Here is a 21,218-nt window from a genome sequence, read left to right as displayed (position 1 = left end):
ATTCTAAAGACAGACTATCTTCTTATGTTTTATATAATATTGCAAAATGTTAAAGATTTTATACATCTTGGTAAAATTACATTTGTAGAAAAAATCCAATGAAACTCACCGGAATGTTGTCTTTGTCATATTCTCTCAAATCTCTTAGGAAATTCATATCTCCCAGAAGTTTTTTGCTAGGTCCCCAGTAATCTAATATCTATAAATAAAATTTATGGAAACTTATTAGATGTGCAATTAAATATGCTTGATATAAAACTTTTCTTCTTGAGGTTTAAGATATATTAATCCAGAGAAACTATACACTGTACTTTCAAAATATAAACCTACATCTCCTTGGAAATGAAATAAAGAGACTTCTCTCCCTGAGAACATGTTAAGTATATCAAATATTTAAAATATGTATATGAACTTATATATTGACTTTATTATTAAAAATTAAATATTAGAAGGCAAAAGATATGTTTATTTCTCTTTAGAAAACTTAAGAAAAGCAGCTGGTATAAACACCATCACAATTTTCATATAAGAAAATATATTTTTTTAATTTCAACTTTTATTTTCCATTAATCTTGACTTTCAAACCAGAAAGGTAGTGCCATAGACTGAAAGTTTGTGGCCTTTCCCCAAATTCGTATGCTGAAGCCTACTCCCCAGTGTAATAGTATTTGGAGGTGGGGTCTTTGGGAGGTGGTCTTTGGTCTGAGAAATAGACCTCAGAGAGGTCCCTCACCCATCCACTATGTGAGGACACAACAAAGAGATGGTAGTCTATAAACCGGGAAGTGAACCCTCACCAGACACTGAATCTACTGTAGTCTTGATTTTGGACTTCCCAGCCTCCAGAAGTGTGAGAAATAAATTTTTGTTGTTTATAAGCCACCCCTATCTATGGTAACTTGTTATAGTAGCCCAAATGGACTAAAACAGGTAGCAAATATTTTTCTTATAGAAAATCTCCTCACCTACCTAGACTTCCCAAGTGGAATAAAGAAGAGAAAGCCAAAGATTATACACTGCTCTGTCAGTTATAACATAAAGCACATGGTACTTGTGCTAATAAAAGGTGTTAAATAAGTAGCTGAACATTCTTTTTATTAATTTCAGAAGCCTGATGGGGTGTATGTGTGTGTGTGTATGTCTATCTGTGTGTGCGTGAGAATAACTTGTTAAGAGCCTATTTATTTTCTTTATCTTTATTATGTCAACGAAGGATAGAATGGCCAAAAAAAAAAAAAAATCCCGATTTTCCAATTCAGGAATTCAAACCTAGGTATTGTAAAAACCTGAAAAGAAAATAAGTCTATAAATTTAGTTTAGGATAGATGTTATACCATCTTTTTTAAGGGAGATACCTTTGAATAATAATTGTAATAACAACTAACATTTAGTAATAAATGTGTAATATTTATTATTATAAACAGCTTACTGTTTATAAGGCCTTATACATAAGAGCTTTATATGTATTAACTAATCTAATCCTTGCATTAACTTTGTGAGGCAGGTACTATGACAATCCTCTTTTTACGGAGTTCCACAGAAGTTAAGCATTGTCCCCAGGGTCACATTGCTAGGAGGGTCAGAATTTCTGAATATAGACATTCTGGCTCCAGAGCAAATGCTCTTAACAACGTCACCGTACTGCTTAACAGCAGAATTTTTTGAATGCTCAGAAACACCTATATAACCATATCACGTTCTTGAGACTCTTAGCTGGAAAAGCACAGGTGTCTCACTGTTCATTCAACCCCACCCCATGACAGTGGGGAATTCTGCATAGACAGAAAAGGAGATGGAAACAACTGGAACTACATTTTTCTGATGCTATACTGCGTTAGCTTTATCTAGGATACATATAATCTGGAAAACAATGTCTTCCCTGAACTGGGTACTGTTGACATTTAATTTGATAATAGTTGCTGTAAAGTGTTCTGTACATCCATGAATATGATATAAATCTGTGTCTAGTTATTACCTTGCCTCCAGTTCCTGAAGGATCTGAAACTTTTTCTGGTTTTATATCTTTCATAACACAAACAGCTGCCATAACTAGTTTAACACCAGATGGAGGATTCTTCATTGACTTCACAATTGTAATGTCAGCTGGCTAAATAAAAAGAAAACAGTAGGCTTCAGAATAGCCTACTTTTAAATAATAAGAGTTTCAAAAATAATGTTGGAGAATAATAAAAGCATAAATTTTCATTTGAAACTAATTGTTTTTTGCTTTGCATGGTTATGAAAGAATTAACAAAAGAGAACTTAAGTACAGTAAACCAATGGTTCCCAAGTGTTTGAGAGCTCATAGGTCCTTATGAGAATATGGTGACAGCTAAGAATCTTCCAGAGAAAATATTTTTGCGCACATGCACAAAATTTTTATATAGTCACATGCCAAGCCCACACATGGAATCCACGTTAATAACCCTAAGTTAAATAAAGACTTAATTCTATATTTGCTTATATGTTAGCTTTACCCACCAAAAATGAAAGAAGAGGTAAGTTCCAATTCCAAACTTATTTTCTAAAAACGTATATATTATTACGACAGACACAATTGATTCAGTTGATTAGTTATTGTCCACTCCAGTATCCTTCTGACTTCCCTTGCAATTGCTGGAAAGCTAAAAATTTATCTTAGTTCCCCATGCAGCTAGAGTTGTGGGAGGTCGTTAGGTCCTACCATCAGATCACTTGAGTGATACTAGAATTCAGAGTGAATAAGTGAGGACACTTGCAGGGTACGAGGCATCTGTTTTGCTGATATGGATTATGGTGGAGGCAATATGGCTCTGTAAGAAGGCTCTGCAGGCTTCCAACTCAGAGGGATCATTCCTCTGGTAGATTAGTGCCTCAGTCTAGCTTTGTGAGTCATTCCTGGCAGCTCAGCCTAGAATCTATTTACTTAGCTCTTCCAAGAATTCTGTAATTTATTTATAAAATTCCCTAAAGAATCTTTGCTAACACTAGTCAATTCTCTTCTCTGCAACTGAACCCTAACTCTTTTCTATAATACAGTATTTGATACTAGGAAGGGTACAAACAACTGAAAGGGAAACCTGATACTGATAACTTGAACTGGTGGTGTTTAAAGGCATCAAGAATCCTGTGAGTGTCAGAGGATACAGTACTGAAAGTCCATGGTACACAGTGATAAAAGTTACCTAAATTCATGCTCATGGTCGTCTAGAATGGAGTGTCTATTAAAAACAAACTTTGTCAAAATGATTGGCTCCTGTGATAAACATCTAAGGAGAGAATGAAGAAAGACTACTGGGTAGAATGTGGCTTTTAAATGCGACAGAGAGCAGACATGAAGAAAATAATAAGCTCAGAATTTTAAAATTAAAATTCTGGTTAAATTCCTCGTTCACAGCACAGTGACAGTTTCTAAATATAAATGACCTAACACAATCTTAAGTCTTACAACTACAAGTCTGATATAACTGAAAATCAGATATAGAGTTTGATCCTGAAGATGCTGAATTACTGATATGTTGAGCTCACTATCTTGTCAGGTATCTTATGTGAAAGTTGTAGCGGTCCCTAAACTTTCTGGCACCAGGGACCGGTTTCATGGAAGACAATTTTTCCACGGATGGCGGGTGGAGGGTGGCTGGGGGATGGTTCAGTTGATACTGCAAGCCATGGTTCAGGCGGTAATGCGACTGACGCAGAGCGGCGGATGAAGCTTCGCCTGCCCGCCGCTCACCTCCTGCTGTGCAGCCACGTTCCTAACAGGCTGCAGACCAGTAGCAGTCTGTGGCCTGGGGGCTGGGGACCCCTGAGTTAGGGCATTGATTAGGAAAAAAGGTAAAGAATGGGGTCTGAATATCCTGAACTTCCATACTACACTGGGCCTCCCTAGTCAACAGAAGCTGGTCTGTCTGTTTGGTGAGGTTATTCTAGTTTTGCCTAAAGACCCTGTAGAGTCATACACAACATAGTGTAATGCCGACAGGTGTGACCCACATCTATATTGTAAATGATCTTTAGGTTTTGCTGTACATGCATGTCCAGAAGGCTGCAGAAAGGTAGCTCAACATTCTATTTAACATATGCCTCCTGGTCCATGTACAGAACCACTGTGGCCTCTTGGAGATTATTCCATTCCCACTGGAATATCCTGAATGAAAATTATAAATAATATATGAAAAGCAAAAAATATAAGATAACAGTATAGCAAAAAGGAATTGTTAAGAGTCAAGTTTCATTTGACTGGACAAAAACAATATAATACCACCCACTGAAAGTGAACTACACCGAATTAACCAAGTATCTGTATGCAGTTTTACTTTGTTGATGAAACATAAGCTAATTCAAACACTTGCCTTTAGTGTATCCAGTGCAGACAGAGCTGCTTCCAAAGCTGGAATCGCCTCAGCTAGATCACTTTCACACTCATTTTTCAGAGCTTGGGCTTCTTCAGCCTTTCCACTGGCTATCTCTTCATCAAATTTCACAAACTCTCTTTTTGCTTCTACTTGTGCAGATTCTATCTCAATAATCTAAAGAAAAGAAAGAAAAAAATAAAGACATTTCCTTAAACATCCTAATGCTTTCTCTATCCTAGAGACAAAAGAACATTTGAAGATTAGGGAACTCGACATATCATTTTGAAGGATAAAATGAGGAGAAATGTAAATACACATGATCTAATTTGGTAATGGGCTCCCCATCTCTCTTCAAAAACAACAGAAACCACATGGAACCCAATGAGTCAATTGAAAAGGGTAACATCCCTAAGATCTAGTGGCAAAAAAATTAAGGCTTATTTTCAAGGCTGATTTTACATATTTCAATTGTCCTCTGACATCAGTTTTTAAAAATTCAGGATACTTTACCTGCATCATATGTGCATTTTCAATTTTAGCTTCCTCCAATTTGGGCTGTAACTGAACAAGCTCTATTTTCATTTCACCAACCTAAGTAAACAATTTGTCATTAGTTTTCATAACTACAATAGCTACGGAAGCCAAACAGAGAAAATTGAAACTTAAATGTATCATAAGGTATTGGGGACAGAAAACCTTAACTTTTTTTTTCCAGTTCTTTACATGATAAACAAAACCATGAGAGTGTGACCAGTTTTCTTCACAAAGGACTTTATCTTCCTTGAGTATGACAGGGCAGTGGAAGAATGCAGTTGTTGAGGAAGAAAATCAGGTAGAAAAAAGGTGGCAGCTCGGGCTATCCCTATTAATACTATGTGCCTGGTATACAGTGCATCCAGACCACCCCAACACTCTGTTGCCTATGTTGAAATAATGCTAATAAGTATTACTAGCACTTGACTCATTTTCTTAAAAACCCAATCTTATATTTAACCAGCCATTACAATAAAAAGTCAACCCTGACATTATATTCTCTCCAAATGCCAAAGAATTAAGAATAAAACTGGGTGTATTTGAGTCTGTGTGGTCTGGGAAACTCAGTGAACTTCTGTAAAATTTACTTTACTCATCTGTAAAATGAGGATGATAAAAGTGTCTACCTCATGGAGTTGTTATGAGGAATAATTGAAGGAATATACATGAAGCACATAACACAGTACCTGGCACATAATATATTCTCAATAAATTATAGCTCTTCTATTTCCCATTATGTATTACCATTTGAGCAGCTCCTCAAATTTACCTGAGACTCAGCAAAAGCTAATTTGTCAAGTCCATTCACATATCGCTGTTTTGCTTCCATTATAGCTTGTTGCCTCTTAGTCAAAAGCTGTCGAAATGAGGCAATAAGTTCAAGGTAAGAAGTAGCAGTAACATAGTTATGTCGTCCTAATGTGTGCAAGAACCTAAAAGAGAGGCAGATGGCATATCTTACTATAAGTAATGGGTTTTACAAAGTACGAAGTAAATTCGACATAGCATTAACAACAAACATTTAAGAATAAAGGTTAATTTTATTCAGAAGCTGCTGAATACTTGAAGTTTACAAAATCCTAGAATTTTACACAGAACCATTGCCTAATTTCTTGTCTACAAAATATCAAATAGCAATGGTGTAGTTAAAAAGCACAAATCAACAAAGATATGTCTCAAAAGAGAACTATAGCAAGAAAGATATAGGTAGGTCTTTTTACATGTTTCATATGCCAGGAGGATCTAAGAGACCCAAGATACTGTACAAGAGTATAGTAGGAAAGGGGACTGCAGATAGCATAGGAAGAATGAGTCATCATTCCTTGCACACGTGTCACATGTTGGTTGAACGGGGTTTGGCCAGAAATATAAGACTACTACCCATACACATAAAAACAATGGATGCAATGATGTTTCACAGCAAGTATGTAGACTAGAGCCCACTGATTGGTGTTAACTGTCCAAGCCAAACATGCTAGCTGGCTGTAAAACTCTGGCAATATACTATGAGCATCTTTGAAATGAGGATCTCAGAGATGAACAGAGGTAAAACTTATACTTTTAAGGCATCCACAGCCCACCAACCATCTCCCTCCTTGTCTGAGAACTTCCAACCAGTGCCCCAAGAGCAATGTTTGTTCTGTGAAACCTGCCACCATAACCACAGCAGATCAGAGCAGGATTGGGCACTGGACACAAACAAGGCTAATCATATTTTGGAATAAATTGGGAATATAGAGCTGGAAACAGCCAATCAATCTCTGCTACAGCTGGAATTGCAAGAAGTAAAATTGAGAATCGAAAGGCACACAGTTTCCTCCATATATACTGGGAAGTAAAAAATTCAGTCTGTAAAGAGAAAGAAGAAAGCAGATGCCCGATGAGAAACAGAGAAAAAGCATTTCTGGGTCTGTGGTGGCTTTGTAACTCCTGCTTCCAGTCACTTCTAAGATACAGCTGTATTCTTTCCCTTAAACTCTGTAAGGTATCCCTGTATCTTTGTAATAATTTCCTCTCTTTGTGAAACCTAAATCAAGTAGCTTTCTATTACTTACAAGTCTTAACTAATTAAATGATTGGAGAGACTTAGAAGCCATAGAAATCTTATTAAAATTTTGGGCTTTCACAAAAAAAGATGCTTTAAAATACAAGGCATTATTGTAAAATTTATTAATATTAACCTTTCGGAAAGATGCATAATGGAAGTGTGAAAGTGTTTGCAGATTGGAACTATCTCTCGTCGTTCAACTTCAGTAAGCTCCAGTGTTTCTAAGAATTTCACAGCTACAAGTTCAAGAGCGTCTTCGGGCCATGGCTAAAAATAAGAAAACGAAAAGCAAATAAAAGTTAAGATGATTAGTCACACTTCAGTTATATAAATTGTCTTCCTGTGTGAGAAGAATTTGGGGTTGAGAAAATTAAAACCTTAATAGGGAAAACAGAATTAGGGGGACTAAGGGCACAATGAAAGATCTAATAAATATTTTATACAGTAAAATTAAAGATAACGCAATATAAAGGAAAGGTAGATAATAATTTACATATCAAAGATATACTACACTGCTTCCCTAACTCTTCCACTTGGACATCTAGTAGGCACCCCAAATTTAGCAGGACAATGGCACAGGCTGCTTAGTTGCTCTCCTAATACCTATCAGCCCCCTTTCCTTAGGACTCCAATTTTATTCTAGATAGCAATATGCCCAGTTATAATACCACATTTCCTAGACTCCTTTGCAATTCAGAGTAAATAATGACATATAAGCAAGCTCTCTAGAGAATTACATAGAGCTGGCATGGGTCCTTTTTGCCCTACTTTCCATTATTCTACTTTGTTTCCGTAGCACAGATGTGAAAGTTGGAGATCTAGCAGCCACATTAGACCATATGATGACTCTGAAGATGGAAACCACATGCTAAGGATAGTAAAGAAGAACATGGGGGGCTTCCCTGGTGGCGCAGTGGTTGAGAGTCCGCCTGCCAATGCAGGAGACGCGGGTTCGTGCCCGGTCCGGGAGGATCCCGTGGGCCGTGGCCGCTGGGCCTGCGCGTCCGGAGCCTGTGCTCCGCAGCGGGACAGGCCGCAGCGGTGAGAGGCCCGCATACAGCAAAAAAAAAAAAGAACATGGGATTCTGATGACTTTGTTAAGTCACAAAAGTCCTAGTCTGCTTACCTTCAATTTTTTTCTATATGAGAGAGGAAAAGAAAAAAAACCCTATGTGTTTAGTTTGGGTTTCTGTTACTAGCAGCCCATTATAATTCCTACCTGTTATAACATCCAAAGTTGAACATTTGATTTTCTTCCCCACAGATTCACTTTTCTTCCAGTATTCCCCATCTCAGTGAAATGGTTCCTTTGCTTTTCCTAGAATATATCAAGTGTGCTTCTACCTCTGGGCCATTGGATTTGCCGTCCCTCTGACTAGAACCCTCCCCACCTAGACCTCCATGTGGTTCACTCTTTCACATCTCTGTGCAAATGCCAATTTACCAGGAAGGTCTTCCCAATGCACTCTTTCTAAAACAGCATTCCTTCCCTCATTACTCTTTCCATTATCCTGAATTTTTTCTTAGCACTTACCAATATCTGACATATATATTTATTTGTTTTTGTCTGTCTCCCTGACTCACCACTAAAACATAAAGTCCACGAAAGCAAGGACTTCTTCCTCACTGCTGGTATCTTCAGTGCCTAAAACAGTTCTTGTCAAATAAATACTTGAAATATTTATTCAATGAAATAATTTATGTTAAATGAGTAATTAATCTCCATTTTCTCATTAGAGTATTTTCCAAACTTCATTTCATTTAGATTCAACAAGATGCTTATAATTATTTTCTTTATAGTAGACAATATGCATTTTAAGATCAATTTTTTCAGTGTCTGGCCCTCTATCCTGGTAAAAGTCAAACTTTTTTGATCAAGCACCCTATTAGTAAAAAAAAGTTTTAAGCACACACTACCAGTGTGCACATACTTATTAACAGATTATATGCATATGGTATTACTGTACTAATATATATTTTTTAAACCTCAAAAGAGGCATCTAAAGATTATTAAGATAAATGAATTTTTGTAAAATGCCAAAATAAGTGTCATATGACTTTTCCGATCATGTAACTCTTTTTATACTGAGAAAGCTTCTCCCAAAAGCTCCCTGGCAGACTTTAAATCCAGATCCATTGGCAAGCAATGGGTTATGAACAGGCTCATGTGTAAAATGGTCAACAGTAAGAGGAGTGAGAGCACCAATGCTGAATTAGACCGACCAGGAATGAATCCCTATTATACATGGCTACATGGATAGTGATTTCCCAAACAAAATCAGAATTCTGTCAGCAAAGATGGAGTGGGTAGAAAATGGCTGTTGATAGGTAACCATGCTATCATAAGCTAATATTGCAAGTCACGACACCCCCGGGGATAACCTTTATTATTTAAACAGTTGATATAAATCCATATTCCAAATAGCCTGCTTAAATTTGTTTTTACCAATGTCTTACCAGATCTTGTTAAGTAGTCATTGTTTTTGCCTTATAATGTAGCTGACACAGAGCTTGAGCTGGCTGCTACTGGTTTATGACATTCTCTTACTGTCCACATACAACTGCATTATGTATCTTCAATTTTTAGTTCATTGCAGGAATCCCTCAGGGTACCTTGCATACCATCTATGACACATGGCCATTTGACATACAAACTGAGCAAGGGTATCAATGTTAATCCATGTGAAATATTTCATACAAAAGCGAATATTCCAGTAAATCCTTCCGTTATCCTCTGAGTTGTTTTGGCACCTCTGGTGAGAGTACTCCCTACTTGGGAGAACAGAGATCTATCCAAAAAGTCAGTGACTTCCTGACTATGTGACACAGTGGTTTACACTCACTTCCTGAGTTTAAAAGAGCCAGGCCCCAAACAATGCCATCAGCGCCCCTGACACAGGTTCTATAACCCCAATGTTCCACTATAAAATCTCTGTTCCTCTCTGTTATCCACTTAATCTCCCTTATCTATTTGCAACTCCTAGTTCCACCTTTTAAAAAATTTCCCCCAACAAGTATGAATCACATATAACAGAACAGAAAGCCTTATGGTTATAAAAAAAAAAATCCAGAAGTCATAGAATTGTATTTATAAGATTTCACAAAAGAAAAACTTATGGTTGGACAGGCTTTGTTCATTTGTTTGGTTTTGGTTTGGGGCTACTTAATGGAAGCAATATTAAGATATAGTTTGCATAAAGCAAAACTGTTTCACACAGTTTTATTGTTGTATAAACACTAAAACATCCACTAGCTGAAACATATTGCAATCCTCAAAAGGGCAGAATTAGTTTTTCAAACATGCAATTGATAAATAGGCAAGAGGGAATAAAACAAATTAGTGTCAGAAATTTATCTTTAAAAGAAATTATCCAGGGTCAATCTATAGTCCACACTCCATTAGGCATAAAACAAACAAATAGAAGGCACCAGGAGCTACCCTTCTCAAGAGCATAAATACTTAACGGCTTTACACAGGCAGTGACGATTTGCCTTGTTTAAATGAGGTGGTGGCCTGCATCATTTGCTGCTGGCATGACTGAAATTGCCACCAAGTTGGTCTTCCTGTTTCTTGTTTTGCCCCACTCCAAATCATCCACCATATAGCCTCCAAGTGTTTTGGGTTATTCCTAAAATATTGATTAGCTAAATATATGTTAATGCTCCACAATGTCTTTGGGATAAAACCAAATTCCTAGGCACATTTACAAATTCCTTTATAGCCTGGCACCCACTTAAAGCTCCAACTTAACTTCTGCTGCCCTCATTGCCAGTCAGCCATGCCAAACTATTTGCCCAAATGAGCCATGCTCTCCCCACTGTTCCACCTTTGCACGTACTAACATCTTGTGATAGTTAATTTTATGTGTCAACTTGCTATGGGCCAAAGGGTGCCCATATATTTGGTCCAACATTATTCTGGGTGTTTCTGTGAGGTGCATTTTTGGATGGGTTCAATATTTAAATGAACAGACTGAGTAAAGCAGGCTGCTCTCCCTAATGTGAGTGAGCCTCATCCAATCAGTTGAAGGCCTGAATAGAAAAAAAAGGCTGACACTCCCTCAGGTAAGGGGGACTTCCTCCTGCCTGATGGCCTTCAAGCGGGAACATCAGTTTTTTCCTGCTTTTGGACTGAGATGGAAATATCATTTCTTCCTAGGTCTCAAGCTTGCTGGCCTTCACACTGGAACTACACTGTCAGCTCTCGTGGGTCTCCAGCTTGCCAGCTGCAAATCTTGGAACATGTCAGCGTCCATAATCATGTGAGCCAATTCCTTATAGTAAATATATGTACAGATAGATAAATATATATCTCTCTCTATATATATCTTTACACATATACGTGTGTGTGTGTGTGTATATATATATATATATATATATGTATATATAAAATACATTCTGCTGGTTCCTTATACACCCCCTCCTCTATGTAACGAATTCATTTTCCTATTTCAGAGAGTCACTGTCTTAATAAGTACACCTTTCCCACACCAAGACTATGGCTCTTTTATATAATTGTTGACTGCTCATTTGCTGACTGCCTTTTTTGTCTTCCAGTCTAGAGTGTGAGCTCCTTTTGGGGATCATGTAGTCTTACCAGTCCCTGGTGCTGCCATTAGAGTAAGTGATCAAGAAACACTTGATGAATGTAAATTAATAGAGGTTGAGTAAGATTTCAGCAAAATTCCAAAAGATTTAGTTGTCCTTCCCCCCCAAATTACAAACCTGAAACCAGTCAATGGTACAGCAATTGATGAGGGATGGGAACTGCCTCAAGCAATTTCGAAAGGCATCTCCAATGGGACTAAAGGCCACTACAACATGAAGATTATCTTTGCAGCGATTCACAAAGAAAGCAAACAGCGCTAAAGGACTGAATTCATCGTGTTTACTGCCAGCCTGAGCCACAGGATGAACACCCTAGGGAATACCAGAAAAAACCTCATAAATAAAAACAGGTATGCTGATAATAAGATTACTAGATACTGGAATATTAAGAATTTTTATTACTCCCCTTATAAATATCTTTAAATTTTTGCTTTTATATCAAAATAATGGTTTTGTCATAGCTTGCACTTAGAAGACTACTTTCAATTCTGTAATTCTATAATTTAAAAACAAATATCTGACAAAAATTTAACTTATAAAAATACAAAAGTTCACCAAGATATATGTGTGGGACTATAATTCAACATTGTTTTTAGGAGGAAAAAATATAAACAACTAAAGTGTCCAGTTAAAAACATTATAGGGACTTCCCTGCTGGTCCACCGGTTAAGACTCCACGCTCCCAATTCAGGGGGCCCGGGTTCGATCCCTGGTCAGGGAACTAGAGCCTGATGCCACAACTGAGATTCTGCGTGCCGCAACTAAAACCCGGTACAGCCAAATAAATAAATAAATATTTTAAAAATAATAAAAAATAAAAACATTATTAAACATCCATATATTGTAATTTTATACAACTGTTAAAAATAATGAGATGCATCAACATGTGCTATGGCAAGATCAACAAGATAAAATAAATGCAAGAACAAACTGTGCAACAGTATGTATAATATGATCCTTTTTGTTAAATTAAAAAATATATAGGTGCATATGTGTGAGCACATACACACTTCTTTATGGAAGCAATCACAAAGAACTATTAATAGTGGTTACTTTGGGTGGGATGGACTTAAGGGAGAGTGAGAGAGAGGCCTTTATATTTTATCTTGGACATTCTTCTTGGTTTATATCATATTTTTTTCCATTTTGGACGTTCTTATGCTGTTTGAATTATCTAATTTTATTCTTATAATATTTGTATTTTTTGAAATGTTAATAGAGTTGTTTGGTAATGAGATTATAGGTCACTTTTAATTTTCTTCCCTTGTATATCTCTGTATGAGAAAGGCATCTTATATGTGGTTAGGAATAATGGCTCTAGAACCAGACTTCTTGAATTCAAATCCCCGCTTGCAGCTGATTACCTATGTGACCTGAAGGCAAGTTACTTAACCTCTCTGTACCTTAGTTTCCTCATCTGTAAAATGGGGAAAAGAGTACCTATATCAAAGGATTGTTGAGGAATCAAAAAGCCATTACATGTGAATACTTAAAATAGTTCTTTCCACATAGGTAAGTACCTTTCAGCTTTTTATACCCCACCTTTCTCCTTGTTCAAAGCAGAAAAGGTTTCATAGTCAATAAATTATCTTATAAATAGATTTAAAATTTTTTCAATAGCAAATTTAGGGAGTGATCACAATGATCATACAATTTCTAATGTTATAACTATGAATTTATTTCTAAAAGAATTCTCTACTATAGAAATATGATAGCTATATCTATGGGAAACTCTGTATATTCATTCTGACAGTAATTCTCAAATTACAACTATTATGATCAGTGTCAATCTATGAAATTATGTTCAGGTGGTCTACCTGCATTAACTCTGAGTTAACAGAGGGACATTCAGATAGAGAAAGGTAATACATGGTTCTAACTGTAGAACAAGAGTTCATGAAAGGGCCAGGATGGTGATATAAATATAGGGGTTATTTACACAGAAATATTGGTTAATGCTTCTAGAGTAGAAGTAGGGAGTAATATCCACACACACACACACACACACACACACACACACTTTGGGAGCACAACTGATTCTCGGGAGCAAGAAAAAGACTAGTTACTGAAGGAATAATTAGGGAGATAGGAAACAAACTGAGTGAAATTTCATAGCAGTCCAGAGAAAGCAGAGTTTAAAAGGAGGAATGATGAATTATTTCAAAGATGAATCACAATTTTAAAAGGGAACTGAGAAAATATCACTAAATGTGGTAAATAAGTCACTGCTACACTGAGAAAAATACTTCAATAATTTGATTCTGCAAGGAGTACAAATGGAACAGTGGAAAAGGTAGTCAGGAAACAGAGGTTTCTAGAACTCAGAGGATCTGAGTCTAGAACGCTGATGTTGACATCAGAGAGATGTGCTGAGTCTATAAGAGGTGCCCTCTAGGCAGTACCAGAGCCAAGCTACAGAGGTCAGTTATAGGAAGTGAGGTTTACAGTAAAATGTTTGCCAGATGGATGAAATAAGCAAAGTGGTCTTCAAAGTGGGATGCAGGGTATGTAAAGAAATTAATATAACTTCTTTTACATTACCTTTTATATTTTTAAAAATTAGTATAAAGCAAGCAAAAACAGGAATGCATTTTGGTACCCCTGAGTTCTGACCATGACTATTTCCTTGTGGAAAAACTGATACGGTGTTCCTAGGGTGGAATATGAAGGAAAGAAGTTCTTAAGGCTACTGTTGGGTCATACTATAAAAGAGTGAAGCAATGGAAAAGTTTTGTAGCAAAGTGATGAGAAGAAAAGATAAACAATAGCTACAGTGAGCAGAAAAGCCTTGCAAAGCTTAGAAAATCCCACTCCCCAAGGTGTCCTATTCCTTGGGTAGGAGTGTGGGGGATGAATTTATCCTATAAATTAGGAGAATTACGATTCTTCAGCAGCCTTAGCCACAACCTGGACGCTACTTGGGATTTTTTTTTTCTTTCTTCTTCCCCACGCCAGGCCATGAACTGGTAATGTATCAGATTTACTGAGGGCTTTCTAAGTGCCTGACATTCCATAAGTGCCTTACATTCCATGAGTGCCTTATTTCACTTGATCCTCAGAACTCACAACAACGCTATGTAGGAGGAACTATTTTGTGTATATAACAGTTTCATTCCATAGACAAGAAAAGCAGAGTGCTTGAACAACCAGGGTGAAACCATTTTATTCCACATGCTATCACTAGAGGCTGGAATGAAGCATCCTGGTGTGAGTGATAAAATCTGTGGGTAAAAGTAGTTATGGTACATGAAAGGGGAAATTACTAGCTGAAATCTTGTATGGGAAGATCTTAGAAATGGGGGTCAAAGGTCAGGACATCTGAAGTAGTGGGTGCTTCAAAAATGTATTTTTTTGTCAATTAAATCACAAAGCATGACTCTCAGATATATCAGAATTAATACAAGTAGTTTTGTTAAAATTTGAAAATTTTACTAACCAGTGGTAAACCATAAAAGCTAATCAAGTAGTGTTTTAAAGCTATATTTTCTCATATCACTGTAACCCTAAGATATGATTTTAAATCTCTAATCACTCAGAAAACATGCTAAATAAGATCAAATGGATGAAACACACTGTCATCATTATGGAAAAAATGAATTAAAATTCTGTCTCATAACTATCGACGCTATTTAAAATTCACCAAAAAAGTATTAAAATAATATACATTAATTTTTCAATTACCAAAATCCTCTGCACAAGATATATTTATCCTGAAGAGCAGAAAAGCTTCAAGACATGTTGAGAGCAGCACTCCCTAAAAAGCACTTACCTCCATCACTTCCTGTTTTTCATCTGCTGCAAAAATATTAGGTACTTCTCCAGTATTGAGCACACTGTCAATATCCTCTAGAAAAGCTTCCTCTTTAATCTGAGTGTCCGTGATTAGAAAGACTGTCTTCTGGCCCCTCATGCCCACATTCCTTAATAGAACCTTAAAATAAAAATGTACTTATAACCAGAATCGGGTGGAAATCTGTTGGTTTTGCTTTCCTTTCTTTTGATAACATCTCAAATTTAGAGTAGTACCTTTTCCATTTTGGTGGGGCTGTCAATCTGGGCCTCCATTTCTCCCACCCTTTTGGTGGGAGACTCCAACTGGCCAGTTTGCCAACCCCATAGACATACCCATTGATTCAGAGTCTTACTTCAGGGACTGAGATGGATTTGAAAACAGAAAGAATCTCTGTCCATCTAAGATCGAAGATATAAAGACCAGTTCTCTACACTAACTTTTAGGATGTAGAACTTTAGTATGTCAGGGTCAGAGAAAGTTTAAAAAGTCCAGTAATATCTCTCTTATTTTTTTCCACTTTAGGTCATCTCTCTTCAGGGGCCTGCAGAGCCCTAGGCACATGAGGATGAAGCCCCAAGTATGCACTCCACTATTCTATTTGTTACTGGAACAGCAACACAGCTCCAAAGACACTATTAAGATTTGACAACATTAATGACATCATCATCCTCATTGAGGTTCATATTTAAGTCTACTGGAAAACATACATTTACCTGAAATAAGGCCTCTCTGAACTAGAATAAAGGTAAAATCAGCAGCAGCCATGGTAACAGCAGTGGATAAGACTTAAGTCATAAATCCTGCTCTGCTGTGCATACCTTCTCTCAACTTCAGTTTCCTCATCAGTAAAACACAGAGACAACCATACCTGCTGCATTGAACTGTCATACCTATAGAATGACAGCATGTATATAAAGAACTTAAAACAGTGCTCAGCACACACAGTAACTGCTCTAGGGATAATATTATTATCATCATCACCAGTGTATTTAGCACACAGCGATACACTGGTGATAAAATAATGCATTGTAACACATATATGTAGAATCTAAAAATAAAATGGTTCTGAAGAACCTAGGGGCAGGACAGGAATAAAGACGCAGATGTAGAGAATGGACTTGAGGAGACAGGGAGGGGGAAGGGTAAGCTGGGACGAAGTGAGAGAGTGGCATGGACATATATACATTACCAAATGTAAAATAGACAGCTAGTGGGAAGCAGCCACATAGCACAGGGAGATCAGCTCAGTGCTTTGCAATCACCTAGAGGGGTGGGATAAGGAGGGTGGAAGGGAGATGCAAGAGGGAGGGGATATGGGGTATATGTATAGCTGATTCACTTTGTTATACAGCAGAAACTGACACACCACTGTAAAGCAATTATACTCCAATAAAGATGTTAAAAAAATAATGCACTGATATTATTTGCTAGATTTGCTCACAATTTTACCTTCAGGTCCTCTCTCCATTCATTCATACCATAGCTCTTAGAAATTTCTGGTTGGAAAATTTGCATTTTTGCCATGGATGTAGCCAGACGAGTTAAAGATTGACGACCACTTCCTCCAAGTCCAACAAGCAAAGCATTTCCACCAGACTGCTTTAGAATTCGACATATTCGTGATAAATGTTCCAACACATACCTATGAAATATCGATATTATTATACTTGAAAATCTTAATATAAATGTATATTTACACATAAGTATCATTTTGCTTTCCTAGAAAAATGGACCTTGCTGCCCCATACATTACTATCCCAATTTTAAAGAGGTAATCATCAAAAAGCATGATTCTTCAAATGCAGTTGCAATTGGATCATTTGATGTAAAGGAAAACTATTTGAGCTACAAATTCAGGAAATGTACTATACAAATTATAAAAATAAAATGAAATGGTAATCATTTATATTGGGAGTATATTATTGCTTTTAATAAAAATATTTCTTTGGGAATTCCCTGGTGGTCCAGCGGTTAGGACTCTGGGCTTTCACAAGGGCCCAGGTTCGATCCCTGGTTGGGGAACTAAGATCCCACAAGCCACACAGCTCGGCTAATAACAAAACAAAACCAAAAAAAACCCCAAATTTATTCAATCTTTTAATACTGGGATTTCTATGTGAGAAATAGAAAATCAGTTATATACAAAATGGTAAATTCAGGAAACGTAGCCTCACTAGTAATTAGGGGAATTAAAACTAAAGTCACAAAGTAGGCATAGAGGGAACTTACCTCAACATAATAAAGGCCATATATGACAAACCCACAGCCAACATCATTCTCAATGGTGAAAAACTAAAACCATTTCCACTAAGATCAGGAACAAGACAAGGCTGCCCACTCTCACCACTATTACTCAATGTAGTTTTGGAAGTTTTAGCCACAGCAATCAGAGAAAAAAAGAAATAAAAGGAATCCAAATCGGAAAAGAAGAAGTAAAGTTGTCACTATTTGCAGATGACATGATACTATACATACAGAATCCTAAAGATGCTACCAGAAAACTACTACAGCTAATCAATGTATTTGGTAAAGTAGCAGGATACAAAATTAATGCACAGAAATCTCTTGCATTCCTATACAATAATGATGAAAAATCTGAAAGTGAAATCAAGAAAACACTCCCATTTACCATTGCAACAAAAAGAATAAAATATCTAGGAATAAACCTACATAAGGAGACAAAAGACCTGTATGCAGAAAATTATAAGACACTGATGAAAGAAATTAAAGATGATACAAATAGATGGAGAGATATACCACGTTCTTGGATTGGAAGAATTAACATTGTGAAAATGACTATACTACCCAAAGCAATCTACAGATTCAATGCAATCCCTATCAAATTACCAATGACATTTTTCACAGAACTAGAACAAAAAATTTCACAATTTGCATGGAAACACAAAAGATCCGGAACAGCCAAAGCAATCTTGAGACAGAAAAATGGAGCTGGAGGAAACAGGCTCCTGGACTTCAGACTATACTACAAAGCTACAGTAATCAAGACAGTATGGAACTGGCACAAAAACAGAAATATAGATCAATGGAACAGGATAGAAAGCCCAGAGATAAACCCACGCATGTATGGTCACCTTATCTTTGATAAAGGAGGCAAAAATATACAGTGGAGAAAAGACAGCCTCTTCAATAAATGGTGCTGGGAAAACTGGACAGCTACATGTAAAAGAATGAAATTAGAACACTACCTGACACCATACACAAAAATAAACTCAAATGGATTAAAGACCTAAATGTAAGGCCAGACACTATCAAACTCTTAGAGGAAAACATAGGCAGAACATTCTATGACATAAATCACAGCCAGATCCTTCTTGACCCACCTCCTAGAGAAATGAAAATAAAAACAAACAAATGGGACCTAATGAAACTTCAAAGCTTTTGCACAGCAAAGGAAACCATGAACAAGACGAACCCTCAAAATGGGAGAAAATATTTGCAAATGAAGCAAATGACAAAGGATTAATCTCCAAAATTTACAAGCAGCACATGCAGCTCACTATCAAAAAAACAAACAACCCAATCCAAAAATGGGCAGAAGATCTAAATAGACATTTCTCCAAAGAAGATATACAGATTGCCAACAAACACATGAAAGAATGCTCAACATCATTAATCATTAGAGAAATGCAAGTCAAAACTACAAGGAGATATCATCTCACACTGGTCAGAATGGCCATCATCAAAAAATCTACAAACAATAAATGCTGGAGAGGGCGTTGAGAAAAGGGAACCCTCTTACACTGTTGGTGGGAATGTAAATTGATACAGCTACTATGGAGAACAGTATGGAGGTTCCTTAAAAAACTCAAAATAGAACTACCATACGACCCAGCAATCCCACTACTGGGCATATACCCTGAGAAAACCGTAATTCAAGAAGTGTCATGTACTACAACGTTCATTGCAGCTCTATTTACAATAGCCAGGACATAGAAGCAACCTAAGTGTCCATCAACAGATGAATGGATAAAGAAGATGTGGCACATATATACAATGGAATATTACTCAGCCATAAAAAGAAATGAAATTGAGTTATTTGTAGTGAGGTGGATGAACCCAGAGTCTGTCATACAGAGTGAAGTAAGTCAGAAAGAGAAAAACAAATACCGTATGCTAACACATATACATGGAATCTAAAAAACAAACAAAAAAATTGTCATGAAGAACCTAGCAGCAAGACGGGAATAAAGACGCAGACCTACTAGAGAATGGACTTGAGGATATGGGGAGGGGGAAGGGTAAGAGGGGACAAAGTGAGAGAGTGGCATGGACATATATACACTACCAAACGTAAGGTAGATAGCTAGTGAGAAGCAGCCACATTGCACAGGGAGATCAGCTCGGTGATTTGTGATCACCTAGAGGGGTGGGATAGGGAGGGTGGGAGGGAGGGAGATGCAAGAGGGAAGAGATACGGGGATATAAACTGATCCACTTTGTTATAAAGCAGAAACTAACACACAATTGTAAAGCAGTTATACTCCAATAAAGATATTAAAAAAATAAAAACAAAAAACTGAAGTCACAGTCAGATACCATTCCACTCTCCTTCGACTGACAAAACTTACCAAGTCTGGCAATCCTAAGTGTTGTGAAGGGTGAGAAACAATGGAAGCTCTTAAAAACAATAATTATTTTTGAAGATACTTTAGCAAAACTTAGCAAAGTAGAAGATGCTTACATACCATGACACAATAATTCCATTTCTAAGAATATAGCCTAGAGAAGTTCTTACACATGTAACTAAGGAGACATGAATGTTCAACCCTTTTTTTTACATAAACTAGAAATTACCTAGAAGTCTATCTCAGAAGAATGACTACATTCTGTTAAAATTATACAATACAGTGCAATACAGTAGTAATAATTCATCTTCTGTGAATTTCACAAACAATCTAGAATAAACCAACTTGCAGAGGAATGTGCACGGTATGCGACATGCAAAATAAGATTGCATATATGTTTAGGAACACACACATGTAGTAAAAGGCCAAAGAAACACGTGAGTTTCTTTTTATCCCCATAAGGTACAATAAGGATGCAGTGAGGGAGGGCTGGCTACCCAAGGGACTTCAAATAAATTGCTAGTATTTTATGCCCTTTTTTAAAAATCAAAGTATATTTGATTTACAATATTGTGTTTAGTATTTTATGTCTCAAGCTGGGTGATGGGTACAAGGTTGTTCATCATAGTTTTATATCTTTTTGTACATTTTAAATATTTCACAATAAAATTTTATAAACAGTAATTTTAATCATCAATACCAAATATAGGTACCTAAAAATGACAAGATTCATTCTCGTTTTGTGAGTTTGATTATACTCATCTAAGCATTGCTCCACGATGTCACTAAAATCATGAATATTTGGAATTTCAATATAAACTCTGTCATCTCCTTCAAGGTCAGGATTCATATAGTCACCAAACATGAGATTTCTTAAGTCCTCTTCAGTTACCTATAAAATGGAAATCAACAAATTATATTAAAATTTAAAATTTTTTCTAAAATAATTTTAAAACAAAAATTTTTCTGAAATAAATTTAAGAAAGTTTAAAATTCTTTTCTAAAATAAATTTAAGAAAACATTCCACAAAATTTTGTTTTATCTATGTTATGGGATGATTATCAATTAGATAATTCTTTTAAATATTAGGATAGTAAATAATATACTTGTAAAATTAACACCTGAAATTATATTTTATCCTTAGGAAGTAAAAAGAAAACAGTTTTTTCTATCATATAAGCTTTTTGCCCCCAGGGGAAGGAAAAGCCACTCCCATTTTGTGAGTCATTACTAAGGGATGGTCACCATGTTAAGCACCTTATATCTATTATATCATTCAATCCCTATCATATAACTTCTATGTTATACACATAAT

The 21,218-nt window shown here is 36.4% G+C and overlaps 1 protein-coding gene across 1 annotated transcript in view; it reads right to left on the bottom strand.

The window, feature by feature from the left end:
• The window catches only part of DNAH12 (dynein axonemal heavy chain 12), a 235,342-nt gene that overhangs the window by 53,541 nt on the left and 160,583 nt on the right, over positions 1 to 21,218 (bottom strand). The window contains exons 43-52 of the mRNA XM_032647909.1: positions 20,616 to 20,794; positions 16,766 to 16,958; positions 15,293 to 15,454; positions 11,641 to 11,835; positions 7,049 to 7,182; positions 5,638 to 5,800; positions 4,845 to 4,925; positions 4,332 to 4,508; positions 1,976 to 2,107; positions 110 to 199 (exon numbers count right to left, since the gene is read on the bottom strand). Of these exons, the coding sequence (XP_032503800.1) occupies positions 110 to 199; positions 1,976 to 2,107; positions 4,332 to 4,508; positions 4,845 to 4,925; positions 5,638 to 5,800; positions 7,049 to 7,182; positions 11,641 to 11,835; positions 15,293 to 15,454; positions 16,766 to 16,958; positions 20,616 to 20,794 (1,506 nt within the window). The remainder of the gene's footprint in view (positions 1 to 109; positions 200 to 1,975; positions 2,108 to 4,331; positions 4,509 to 4,844; positions 4,926 to 5,637; positions 5,801 to 7,048; positions 7,183 to 11,640; positions 11,836 to 15,292; positions 15,455 to 16,765; positions 16,959 to 20,615; positions 20,795 to 21,218) is intronic.

Source organism: Phocoena sinus, chromosome 11 (genome assembly GCF_008692025.1).
Source record: "Phocoena sinus isolate mPhoSin1 chromosome 11, mPhoSin1.pri, whole genome shotgun sequence".
Taxonomy (NCBI): domain Eukaryota; kingdom Metazoa; phylum Chordata; class Mammalia; order Artiodactyla; family Phocoenidae; genus Phocoena; species Phocoena sinus.
This window is presented reverse-complemented; position numbering and strand designations above follow the sequence as displayed.